The 12,568-nt window shown below is 46.0% G+C and overlaps 1 protein-coding gene across 2 annotated transcripts in view; it reads right to left on the reverse strand.

The window, feature by feature from the left end:
• LOC115085773 (lymphocyte antigen 6E-like) overlaps nt 1-12,568 on the reverse strand; it is a 73,860-nt gene that overhangs the window by 26,223 nt on the left and 35,069 nt on the right. The window contains exon 2 of one of the 2 annotated variants that reach the window (XM_029592164.1): nt 7,677-8,783. The exons of the other annotated variant lie outside the window; for it this stretch is intronic. Within the exon in view, the coding sequence (XP_029448024.1) occupies nt 7,677-7,710 (34 nt within the window). The 5' untranslated portion in view covers nt 7,711-8,783. The remainder of the gene's footprint in view (nt 1-7,676; nt 8,784-12,568) is intronic. 2 annotated transcript variants of the gene reach the window in all.

The following is a 12,568-nucleotide window of genomic DNA, read 5'->3' on the forward strand; positions in this document are numbered from 1 at the left end:
GGTGGCTCAGCAGTAGTTGAGGGGCGTCGCCATGGTAAAAGGTTCAGGTTTGATTCTCGGGCTCCATTTTCGATCCCTGGGGGCTGGGAAAGCTGCAGGAGCATCATTCACAGTGGCGAGTGGTGGGGCTGGGGGGGGGGGGGTGGTTCAAGGGGGCATTAGAGGAGTCCTATCCATTGCTCGATGGATGTTACTTACTGGCTGGAGCTGCCCGTACCTGGTTATGGAGGGAATCACGGTCTGTGGGTCCCAGAATAGATCCCTGGGGTGCTCCACTAATATTCACCTTTTTCCAGTGGGAAAATTTGCCATTTAGCCCTACTCTCTGTTTTCTGTCTTTTCACCAGCTGGCAGTCCACAATAGGACACAGCCCCCTATCCCATGACTTTCTAATTTCCTAAGAAGTCTCTCATGAGGGACTTTGTCAAATGCTTTCTGGAAATCCAGAAACACTGTATCAACTGACTCACCTTTTTCCACATTTATTTCCACTCTTAAAAAAATATAGCAAATTTACCTTGGCTAAATCCATGTTGGCTTTGTCCCATTAAACTATGCCTATCTATATGTTCAGCAATTTTGTTCTTTATAATAGTTTCTACCATTTTGCCTGGCACAGACATCAGACTCACTGGACTGTAATTTCCTGCATCACCCCTTTTTCTCTTTTTAAAAATTGGCGTTACATTGGAAACTCTCCAGTCACCATAGATGATGTTATTGATAGTTCACAAGTTTCCAAAAGCAGGTCTGTCATTTCAAATCTCAGTTATTTCAGCACTCTCTGATGTATGCCGTCTGATCCAGGGGATTTGCTACTCTTTAGTTTGTCAATTTGCCCTAGTACATCTTCCAGGTTCACTGCAATTTGTTTCAGCTCCTCTGAATTATCACCTTTTGAATATCATTTCTGGCATGGGTATCTCTTTTAAATCTTCCTCAGCGAATCCCAAAGCAAAGAGTTCATTTAGTCTCTCTGCTATAGCATTGTCATCCCTAAGTGCTCCTTTTACCCCTTGATCATCTAACAGAGATTAGACTGGCTAGTAAAATGGGCAACACAATAATAAAGTGAGACTTCAATTACCTGAGTATTGATTAGTAAAAGTCTCATAAGGACACGCAAGGAAGGTAAAATTCCTAGATGCCATCAATGACTGCTTCATGCAGAAGTTGGTCATGGAATCAAAGAGAGGGGGAATTATATTAAAGCTGGCTCTCAATGGCATGTAGGGCCTAGTGTGAGAGCTAAATGTGGTGAATCTGTTTGGCAACAGTGATCTCAGTGCTCCAGTGGGAGAACTGAGAGAAAGAATCACCTTGCTGGTGGCTGAAGAGAATCGATAAGTACTGCTTTGGGAAATTTTAGAACTTAAAGGTTTTGAAGAATTAACTATTGGGGTATATTCTTTATTGTATTTTGGTGTCTGTATTAAATAGATGGTCGGAAACAGACAAAAGCCAGGAGTTTGTGAGTTTCAGAAGGCGTTCGACAAAGTCCCTCTTGAGAGGCTTCGAAGAAAATTAAAAAGTCATGGAATAGGGGGCAATGTCCCTTTATGGATTGCAAACTGATTAAAAGACAGGGAACAGAGAGTAGGATTAAATGGTCTGTATTCACAGTGGAAAAGGGTAAACAGTGGAGTGCCTCATTTATAAATGATCTGGAAAGGGGTACAACGTGTGAGGTGATCAAATTTGCGGATGACACAAAATCATGCAGAGTAGTTAAATCTCAAATGGATTGTAATAAATTGCAGGAAGACTTTGTGAGACTGGAAGATTGGGCATCAAAATGGCAGATGAAATTTAAAGTGGATAAGTACAAGGTGATGCATATAGGGAAAAATAACCCACGCTGTAGTTACATGCTGTTAGGCTCTATCTTAGGAGTTACCACCCAGGAAAGAGATCTAGGCATCACAGTGGATAATACATTGAAATAGTCAGCTCAGAGTGCTGTGGTGATCAAAAGGCAAACAGAATGTTAGGAATTAATAGGAAGGGAATAGCAAATAAAACGGAAAATGTCATAATGCCTCTGTATCACTCCATGGTGAGACCATACCTTGAATACTGTGTGCAATTCTGGTCACCGCATCTCAAAAAAAATGTAGTTGCACTGGAGAAAGTGCAGAGAAGGGCTACCAAAATGATAAAGGGGATGGAACAACTCCCCTATGAGGAAAGGCTGAAGAGGTTAGGGCTGTTCAACTTGGAGAAGAGGCGGCTGAGGGGGGATATGATAGAGGTGTTTAAGATCATGAGAGGTCTTGAGCAGGTTAATGTAAATCAGATATTTACTCTCTCAGATAATAGAAGGACCAGGGGGGCCACTCCATAAAGTTAGCAAGTAGCTCATTTAAAACACATCGAAGAAAATTCTTTTTCACTCATCACATAGTTGTGGCGTCCGTCGGTCTCAGATGGCTTCGACCTTTGTGCCTCACCTTTCTTCCTTCTCTCTCCTCAAGCCTTGGGAGATTGGCTGCCACTGCATCTTAATGCTGCTCTCCCCAGCATCCCCGGATCGGCAACGGCGACGGCGTTTCACCATGTTTCTCCTAAGGGTCTCCTAGGGTGCGCGTGTGCACACCACCCACGTCTTTATCCACGTCATGGCGGGAACATCAGGGGTGTCCCCTCCGAGTAAAGTCAGCACGCCCGCTCTCTCGGTGCGCGCACAGGCCCCTCGCCTGTGCGTGCGATTCTGTATTTAAATTAGGTGGTGCGGTAGAAACGAGCAAAAGGAGGCGCTAGGGACACTAGCGCGTCCCTAGCGCCTCCTTTTGACCCAGAGCGGCGGCTGTCAGCGGGTTTGACAGCCGATGCTCAATTTTGCCGATGTCGGTTCTCGAGCCCGCTGACAGCCACGGGCTCGGAAACCGGACACCGGCAAAATTGAGCATCCGGTTTTCGGCCCGACAGCCACCGGCCCATTTAAAAATTTTTTTTTTTTTTTTTTTTTTTTTTTTTTTTACTTTTTACACCCTTCGGGACCTCCGACTTAATATCGCCATGATATTAAGTCAGAGGGTGCACAGAAAAGCAGTTTTTACTGCTTTTCTGTGCTTGGCTGCACATTTTACTTTCTGTATGGCGCGGGCATACCTAATAGGGCCATCAACATGCATTTGCATGTTGAGGGTGCTATTAGGTGCCGCAGGTTGGACGCGCATTTTCCTCCCCTTACTGAATAAGGGGTAAGGGAAAATGCGCATCCAAGGGCAGGTTAACAGTGCGCTCCATCGGAGTGCACTATACTGTATCGGCCCGAAACTGAGTTAGCAAGGATTGGAATCGCTCTGGTCTAAGCTGCTCTGCCGCTTCCCAGCAGCCGCTGGAAGCTCTAGCTCTGCCCTTCAGGGTAATTCATCACTAACCTGGGTACCCACTCCTCGGGGGCCCATCTTCTCTCTTTCAGGAGCCTATCTGCGAAACCGGGTACTCGCTCCTCGAGGGCCTGCGCGCCCTACTCTGGTGCCTGCAACTGATCTGCTTCTGCCTGCCAGGATCTTCATCAATACAGCTATCTACTCAGTGAGTACTAACTCTGTCAGTCTGTCCCACCTTCAGCTTCAGTGCTTGGAGTCTACATCCGGGTCCTGCCTCTGCTACCCTGCGCTGCCTTTCATCTACTCAAGTGTGGGACTGGTCTCCTCTGCCGAGGACCTCTTGACTGCTGTCCACCCCTTCACTGCTATCCACCTCAGGCAGTACCATCAAGCTGTATAATAAAGACAAATTCTCTGTGTCTGCGTGTATGGAGTCTAGCCTAGTACTGAGGTTCCTCACGGGGCTCCTCCCCGTGGGAGTGGCCATCACCGCAGTACCCAAGAATCCACTTCAACACCTCTGGAATTCATTGCCAGAGGATGTGGTTACAGCAGTTAGTGTAAGAACATAAGAACATGCCATACTGGGTCAGACCAAGGGTTCATCAAGGCCAGCATCCTGTTTCCAACAGTGGCCAATCCAGGCCATAAGATCCTGGCAAGTACCCAAACACTAAGTCTATTTCATGTTACCATTGCTAGTAATAGCAGTGGCTATTTTCTAAGTCAACTTAATTAATAGCAGGTAATGGACTTCTCCTCCAAGAACTTATCCAATCCTTTTTTAAACACAGCTATACTAACTGCACTAACCACATCCTCTGGCAACAAATTCCAGAGTTTAATTGTGCATTGAGTGAAAAAGAACTTTCTCCGATTAGTTTTAAATGTGCCACATGCTAACTTCATGGAATGCCCCCTAGTCTTTCTATTATCTGAAAGAGTAAATAACTGATTTACATCTACCCGTTCTAGACCTCTCATGATTTTAAACACCTCTATCATATCCCCCTCAGCCGTCTCTTCTCCAAGCTGAAAAGTCCTAATCTCTTCAGCCTTTCCTCATAGGGGAGCTGTTTCATTTCCCTTATCATTTTGGTCGCCCTTCTCTGTACCTTCTCCATCGCAATTATATCTTTTTTGAGATGCGGCGACCAGAATTGTACACAGTTTTCAAGGTGGGGTCTCACCATGGAGCGATACAGAGGCATTATGACATTTTCCGTTTTATTCACCATTCCCTTTCTAATAATTCCTAACATTCTGTTTGCTTTTTTGACTGCCTCAGCACAGGTTTAAAAAAGATTTGGATAAGTTCCTAGAGGAAAAATCCATAAACTGCTATTACTCAATTGTTAGAAAGAGCTACAAGGACCAATCCACAAGGTTAAAAACTTGCAAGAGGTGTAGAGATATTGTTTAAATTTACCATCGCTGAGGCCCAGACAAAATGTATTCCTTGCATTGAAAAAGGTCAAAGGAAAACCAATGAACTGCCTGCCTGGTTTAATAGTGAGGTGAAAGAGGCAAGTAAAGCCAAAAGGTCATCATTCAAAAAATGGAAAGCAGACCCAAATGAGGAAACCAGGGAAGAGCATAAGCACTGGCAAGTTAGTTGTGAAAAAACTAATTAGGCAGGCTAATACGTTGATTTAAAAAATAGCGCGCGTGGACCCACACAAGCACATATCGGCACCCGAGCAAGGATACGCTAGAATTTTTAATCGCACGCTCATTTACGCGCCAATGTTTTAAAATGCACCAAACGCACATAAGTATGCTCCTAATTTTAAGAGGTGTGTCTTCCATAGGACCTTATCGGCTTTGACGCGCGTATGTCAGCGAATTTTAAAACATGCTCACACGAGGTACCTTCTCAGTTTTGCGGTTAGTCCACCAGTTTCCCCAGTTAACAGCGAGGTCTTTCCGACCCCTCTGGCTCTTCATCCTGCAGGCCGCCCAGTTGACCCGGACCCCTCACCCTGTCCTAGAAGCCCTAAAACGTGAGATCTACAGACTCGCTCTTCATCAGGAGCAGCAGTAAAGTTAGGAGGATATTTAGCATAGCTCGCGCCGGGTTTCGTTTTTAAAATTCAGAGCTGCACGCGGAGGTCTTGGCCCTGACCCGGAACGCCCATGCCTACCCCCTTTTTGCCCCCTCATTCCTCTCGAGCACACAGGTACATGTGCGCGCATATTTTGCGGCTTTTTAAAAGCCTCATTGCTTTCGTGCGACCCACGTGTGCACGCATGTTGGCGTTTTGCGCGACCAATACTTTTAAAATCGCTCTGTAAGAGAAACTTTTAAGAGAAGCTTGCAACAGAGGTAAAAACGAGTAATAGAGACGTTTTAAGTGTAACAAGCCTTCGGGGTTCATTATGGAGTTGGCCCTAGTTCTAAACCCTTTTTGAGCTAGGACAGGAAGAGGTAGTAGAGGGAGGGGTGCACCCTATTGGAACAGCTCTTCCACTGAGGTTGCTGGAATGGGCAGTCACCTGCTGTTTACAAAAGCAACTTGCAAGGTTGCAAAGCACAGCTTTGTGACACGCTGCCAACCACGGGGTGCTGCACCGCCGTCGGCATCCTGTACCGCAAGGTTCTGAGTCCAGTAAGGTCTCTGGCTCCCCCCATTCCCTCCCCCCCATGCCCCTGAATGACAGGATTAGGGGAGGCTGGATTAGGGCACGGAGCAGTTTTTTTCTTTGCTCTCTTCCCTCTATCCTTACCCCTCCCCTCCTGTTCTCTGTATTAGGAGGGGAGGGATGGGGCAGGAAGCTCTCTCTGTTGAATGAGATTCAGCAGGGCCAGGAGGCAGAGACTCTTCAGCTGGCCCTGCTGCCCTAGGCACTGGACTAGTGCGTCACGGTCTATTGGCAAATCCAGGCCTGCCTGTGACTGGGGAAGTGTGTCGCGGTGATTTTTTTTTACTCTGTATTGATTTTTTTTATTCGGTTTTGCTGGTTTTCCTAGTCCTGTACACGGTGGGATTCACTCCTGCTCAGGATAGGGCTAGGAAGAAAGAAGAAAACACATTTCTCTAAGTCCTATCCATTGCTTAGGTGCTACCATCTCCGTGTTTGGGGATTTTTTTGGAGTTTTTATAAAGTTTTGTTTGGGAGAACATTTTTGGCTCACATCCAGGGTTGCCTCTGAGAGAAGAATTGTGAGTTTCAAGGACATCTAGACATAGCCTTGAAAAGAGGAGAATCTGGAGACACCCCCCCCCCCCCCTCCCCTCAGAGGTTTCTCTGTCCCGGGAGAACGGGATGCAGACAAGTAACAATTGTGGAGTCAAGCAGTGGACCACAGGTATTTCTGGAAAGGGGGCATCCTAAAGATAGAAAACCCCATTCCACCCTGGCCAGCTAATATTTCCACCTCCTGGAAGAGAGGGAGTCCTGGTACCGGTACCAAGGGACACATGCACAGTGCGTGTTGGGACTGAACATGGATGTAAGCATGTTTGGCACCAACTGATTACACTAGACCAAGTACAACAGTAAATGTTTCATTTTGGATCACCCAGTCCGAGTTTCCAGTCTGATTTATTTTGGCACCTAAAATCACAAGAACCTGCGCACTGAGCTGTCACCCCTAGAGAGACATTTTGTTCAACCCCCCCGGGCCATGGAGCGATACCCTCTTCCCCCATTCTGAGAATCCACAGCAGGGCTGAGTGAAAATTTGTCAGGACTCAGCCCCGGGGCTGAGTGGGATGCCTACCTTCCTAGCCACCCCTAGAGGAAACTTACTCCTGGGGGAATTCTGCGCCAAAAAATTGAAAATTCTGCACACACATTTTCTAAGTTCTGCAAATTTGTCAAAATAATACAATATTTTTTTGCAAATTATTCTGCATTTCAGTGCAATCCAGTATTTTCATGAGAGGAGGTAAACAGGAACAGAAGCAGAGGACAAAGGAGGATTCACATCTCCAGCTGCTCTAGGCCAGGGGCAGCAACCCACGGCACTGGACAGCTGAGCAGACAATGACCACCACCGCCACTTCCTGAATCAGGACGCTAGCTCCAAGCCTCACATGCTGCAGCAGGAGTCGCACTTAACCAAACATCTCCCGCTGCTGAGGGGCCGGTCTCGCACAGCAGGAGATGATGTTTGGTTAAACGCAACCTCTGCGGCGGAAGTCAGAGTCCACTCAGCTGTCCAGTGCCAGGGCACACAAGTCAAAGGTTGCAGACCTCTGGCTCTGCCCCCTCCCCATTCACCTGCTTTCCCCTCATACCTCGAGCCCCCGCTAGAAACATTCTCCCCCCTCCCCTCCCCCCTTTCTCCCCTCCGATTGTAGGGTCCTGGCCTTTGCACAGTGCAGCTTGCTAACCTTTGCATAGTGCCGCACTGCCTCTGCTCTCCATGCGGGAACTTCACCTGCAATGGCACCGCTGTCCGTGCATGTGCCCGTGCCACGATGGTTCCAGTCTCCGCGCGCGGCGAACCTCTCTCTTGTGCCGCGGTGCTGCCGGTTTTGCTTCCTCTTCCGGCAGAGCGTTTGGAAGGGCGAAGCATTCGACTACGGTGGACTCTGCGCGGCGAGGGAGGAAATCTGCGGGATGGGAGAATTCTGCGCAAATTCTACATTCCGCAGTGGCGCAGAATTCCCCCAGGACTAATGGTTGCACTAACTAAAGGGCAACCACCTGAGGAACGTAATACACAATAAAAATCACTAATGAGAAAAGCTTCTGGTGGTAATTAATCTTGGGCAGAAGGCATGGGGAGGAAACCTGCACAAAGCGGCAGTTACTGTCCTGAGAAAGGAACCTGCAGGACAGACTCGATGGACCTCTTGGTTCTTTTTCCGCTGACATTTACTATGTTGATACGAGCAGCAAATACTTAATTAATCATGCAAAGGACACTTTTACAAGCCATTCACCTGGTGAATTGCTCTGCCTGACATTGGTTTCTCCTCTTTCACCTGGCTCCAAACATCCGTGCAGGCCTTCACTCTCCTTGTACTTCTTTATTTGGTTAACAAGAAGCGTTCCCAAGGGCACTTTTTAGTCGGGGAAAGAAAACCACGCACATACGCGGGATCTTCACGTTCAGACATGCTGTGTTATGCCTGACTGACTGCTCACGCAACTAGCAGGCGCAAACGGCGTGCACTTGGTGCTAATCTTCAATGGGAAACTGCCCGAGTAAGTTTGCCTTTGAAAATAATCTGCAAGGTCCAAATGTCTGCGTACACCTTGGGACCAGGTGGGCCACCCAAAATTTCTCCCCTTAAGGGGGGAGTGGGAGGTAAGCTAATTTGTGGGAGATTAATTATTGAAGAGTAAGATCTATTAATAATTGACGGCCAATCTTATTGTAGAAAAAAAGAGAGAATCTTTTGAGACAGGTACATCAGTTACTGTTCGTAACTTATCTTTTGTTAGTTTTATCTGCACATCGCCTTGTATATTGTTTCAGGCAATTCGCAAATCTGAATAAACATAAAAGATAAAGATAAAGATTAGCAATGATAAATCAAATAAGTATTCCAGGAACAAGAGAGATGGGTTTTCAGGCCAGCAAGCTCCTGAGTTGGCTTCGTATTCTTCCGTTTATAACTTCCGGGACCGTTGACAGGTTTTTCTGGTTTGGACAATTCAATTAGCTTTGCTTCTTCTCACCAGACTCAAGGAATTTGGCCGATCTCCAACATAGAAAACAAAAGAGCAGCAAGCCACTGTCTACCAAGCAAGGTAGAGAAAGGCTGCAGGAATCCCATCCCACACTACACAAAGATGGGATTTTGTGTAGATAGATAGAGATTTATACACACACACAAAATAAAACATATGGAATACCTATCAATTGACTTAACATTTTATTAAACAACATTTTATGCTAGCTATCAGTGCTAAGATTAATGACATAATCATTTACTGGGAAGAAAAAGCCAGTACACAACTTGTTGCATAAGACAGTGAACCAATGTCTTTTCTTCTAAATGTCTTTAGACTTTGCAAACGTTTATAATCATAGCTGGCTTAAAAAACATCCCTTACAGTTTTATAAAGAAAACATTTGTGAAAAAAACATGTGCAATCAAGATCATAGAAACATAGAAATGACGGCAGAAGAAGACCAACGGCCCATCCAGTCTGCCCAGCAAGTTTTTGCACTTTTTTTTTCTCATACTTATCTGTTACTCTTGGCCCTTAGTAACCTTTTGGTTCTGTTTCCCTTCCCCCCCCCCCCCCCCCCCCCCCCCCATTAATGTAGAGAGCAGTGTTGGAACTGCATCTAAGTGAAATATCTAGCTTAATTAGTTAGGGATAGTAACCGCCTCAATAAGCAAGCTATACCCATGCTTGTTTACCCCAACTATGTAATTCAGTCCTTGTTAGTTGTTGTCTGTATATAGATCCACTTTTCTTCATTCCCCCTGCCATTGAAGCAGATAGTTATGCTGGATATGCATTGAAAGTGAAGTATCATACTTTCCCCCCCCCGCCATTGAAGCAGAGAGCTGTGCTGGATATGCATGAAATATCAATCTTTCTCCCTTGCCGTTGAAGCAGAGAGCTATGCTGGATATGCATTGAAAGTGAAGTATCAGGCTTATTTGGTTTGGAGTAACAAGCAAGCTACTCCTTGCTTTTTTGTGAATGGAAATCTTTTTTTTTTCTCCCACATTACCTCTTGCCGTTGAAGCTTAGAGCAATGTTGGCGTCGCATTACCTGTGTATGTTTATTGAATAAGGGTATTATCTCCGGTAGTAGCCATCATTCCCGTGAGCCACCCACTCTTCATTCACATCCTCTAGACCAGAGCTTTCCAAACTTTTCATGTTGGTGACACACTTTTTAGACAAAACATAATTTCACGACACGGTAATTCAGTCTACTAGTAAACCAGAGGTTAAAGGTTAAAACGAACAAAACATATTTCGACAATTTATGTATGTTTCCTTAAATATATACATAAATAAAATGTTTCACGACACAACCTATCTCATGAAAACCTTAAATTTATATTAAAAATATATATTCCAAGATTCATGTTATTGTTATAATTTATGAGAAACAATAATAAAACAAATTGTCTGTCCCCCACACACTCATCTCTCTCCTCCCCCCAGCACATGTCTGGCCCCCACACATTCATATCTCTCCCCCTCAAGCACATGTCTGTCCCCCCAGCACATTTGCCCCCCACTCACTCATCTCTCTCTCCCCAGCACATGTCTGGCCCCCACACTCATGTACCTCGTCTTTTTGATTGTTGCCAGTTAAGTGCTTCACTCCCTTCCATGATCACCAGACACTGCTGCTTGCAGTCAGTACTCCTCATGGCCAGGCCTCATCGGCAGCAGCAGCCAATGCAAGGATGGCTTGTCTCGTTCCACCCACCAAGCCCCCCAAAAAAACGCGATTGACAGCAAAAATCACCCAATAATAAGCAACCCATAAACTGAAAAAAAAAAGTGAATCTCTAGGAAAAAAAAAGCCCAAACTCGCATCAGAGTTGACCGGGCTTGCGCGACACACCTGCACACTGCAGGCGACACACTAACGTGTCCCGACACACAGTTTGGAAAGCTCTGCTCTAGACTTTATGGATCCACAGTGTTTATCCCACGCCCCTTTGAAGTCCTTCACAGTTCTGGTCTTCACCACTTCCTCCGGAAGGGCATTCCAGGCATTCACCACCCACTCCGTGAAGAAATACTTCCTGATATTGGTTCTGAATCTTCCTCCCTGGAGTTTTAAATCGTGACCCCTGGTTCTGCTGATTATTTTCTGACGGAAAAGGTTTGTCGTTATCTTTGGATCATTAAAACCTTTCAAGTATCTGAAAGTCTGTATCATATCACCTCTGCTCCTCCTTTCCTCCAGAGTGTACATATTTAGATTCTTCAATCTCTCCTCATAAGACATTCGATGAAGACCCTCCACCTTTTTGGTCGCCCTTCTCTGGACCGCCTCCATCCTGTCTCTGTCCCTTCGTAGATATGGTCTCTAGAACTAAGCACAGTACTCCAGGTGAGGCCTCACCAAGGACCTGTACAAGGGGATAATCACTTCCCTTTTCTTACTCGATATTCCTCTCTCTATGCAGCTCAGCATTCTTCTGGCTTTAGCTATCGCCTTGTCACATTGTTTCGCTGACTTCAGATCATTAGACACTATCATCCCTAGGTCTCTCTCCTGCTCTGTGGACATCAGCCCTTCACCCCCCATCGAATACAGTTCTTTTGGATGTCCACATTCCATATGCATGACTTTGCACTTCTTGGCATTGAATCTCAGCTGCCATATCTTTGACCACTCTTCCAGCTTCCTTAAATCCTGTTTCATTCTCTCCACTCCTTCCGGTATGTCCACTCTGTTGCAGATCTTAGTGTCATCCGCAAACAGACAAACCTTACCTTCTATCTTGCCCACTATGTTGCTCACATAGATATTGAACAGGACTGGTCCCAACACCGATCCTTGCGGCACTCCGCTTAACACCGCTCTCTCTTCAGAGTAAGTTCCATTTACCATCACACATTGTCGTCTGTCCATCAACCAGTTTGCAATCCAGGCCACCACCTCGACACTCACTCCTAAGCTTCTCATTTTATTCGCCAGCCTCCTGTGCGGGACCGTATCAAAAGCCTTGCTGAAATCCAAGTAGATGACCTTGAGGACTCTTCCTTCATCCAATTTTCTAGTCACCCAGTCGAAAAAGTCAATCAGATTTGTCTGACCAATAAAGCAGGAGGGTAGGCTATCTAAAAGGCTGTATTAGGCAGATATGCGGATTAGACGCCAAGGTAGTCCAAGTTTGAGCTTTTATTTGAATGGAGACAAATACATGTTTGTGCCCTACTCAGGCCGAGTTTCGCCCCACCTGGGGCTGCCTCAGGGGCTGCTTATAAATGTACAATGTGTGTACTAGATCGTTTTCAAAATGAGTGCATTAAAAAATCTGTTGATCAGGTAGTCTCTATTTTGCCGTATTCCGATATAGTCTCCGCTCAAATTCGTCAGGGACCACCGCTCTTCTCCAATCACTCGACACCACTCCTGGCAGACCCGCCAGCACATCTCTGAGCTCCCTCAGTATCCTGGGATGAACCTCTCAGGCCCCATGGCTTTGTCCACTTTCAGTTTTCCCAGCTCTTCCCACACATTCTCCACTGTAAACGGAGTAACATCTACTGCACTCCCCTCTAGTTTCTTGTTAACTAGCGACGGTCCTTCACCTGGGTCCTCTTTAGTGAACACAGAACT

This window comes from Rhinatrema bivittatum, chromosome 2, assembly GCF_901001135.1.
Source record: "Rhinatrema bivittatum chromosome 2, aRhiBiv1.1, whole genome shotgun sequence".
Lineage (NCBI taxonomy): Eukaryota > Metazoa > Chordata > Amphibia > Gymnophiona > Rhinatrematidae > Rhinatrema > Rhinatrema bivittatum.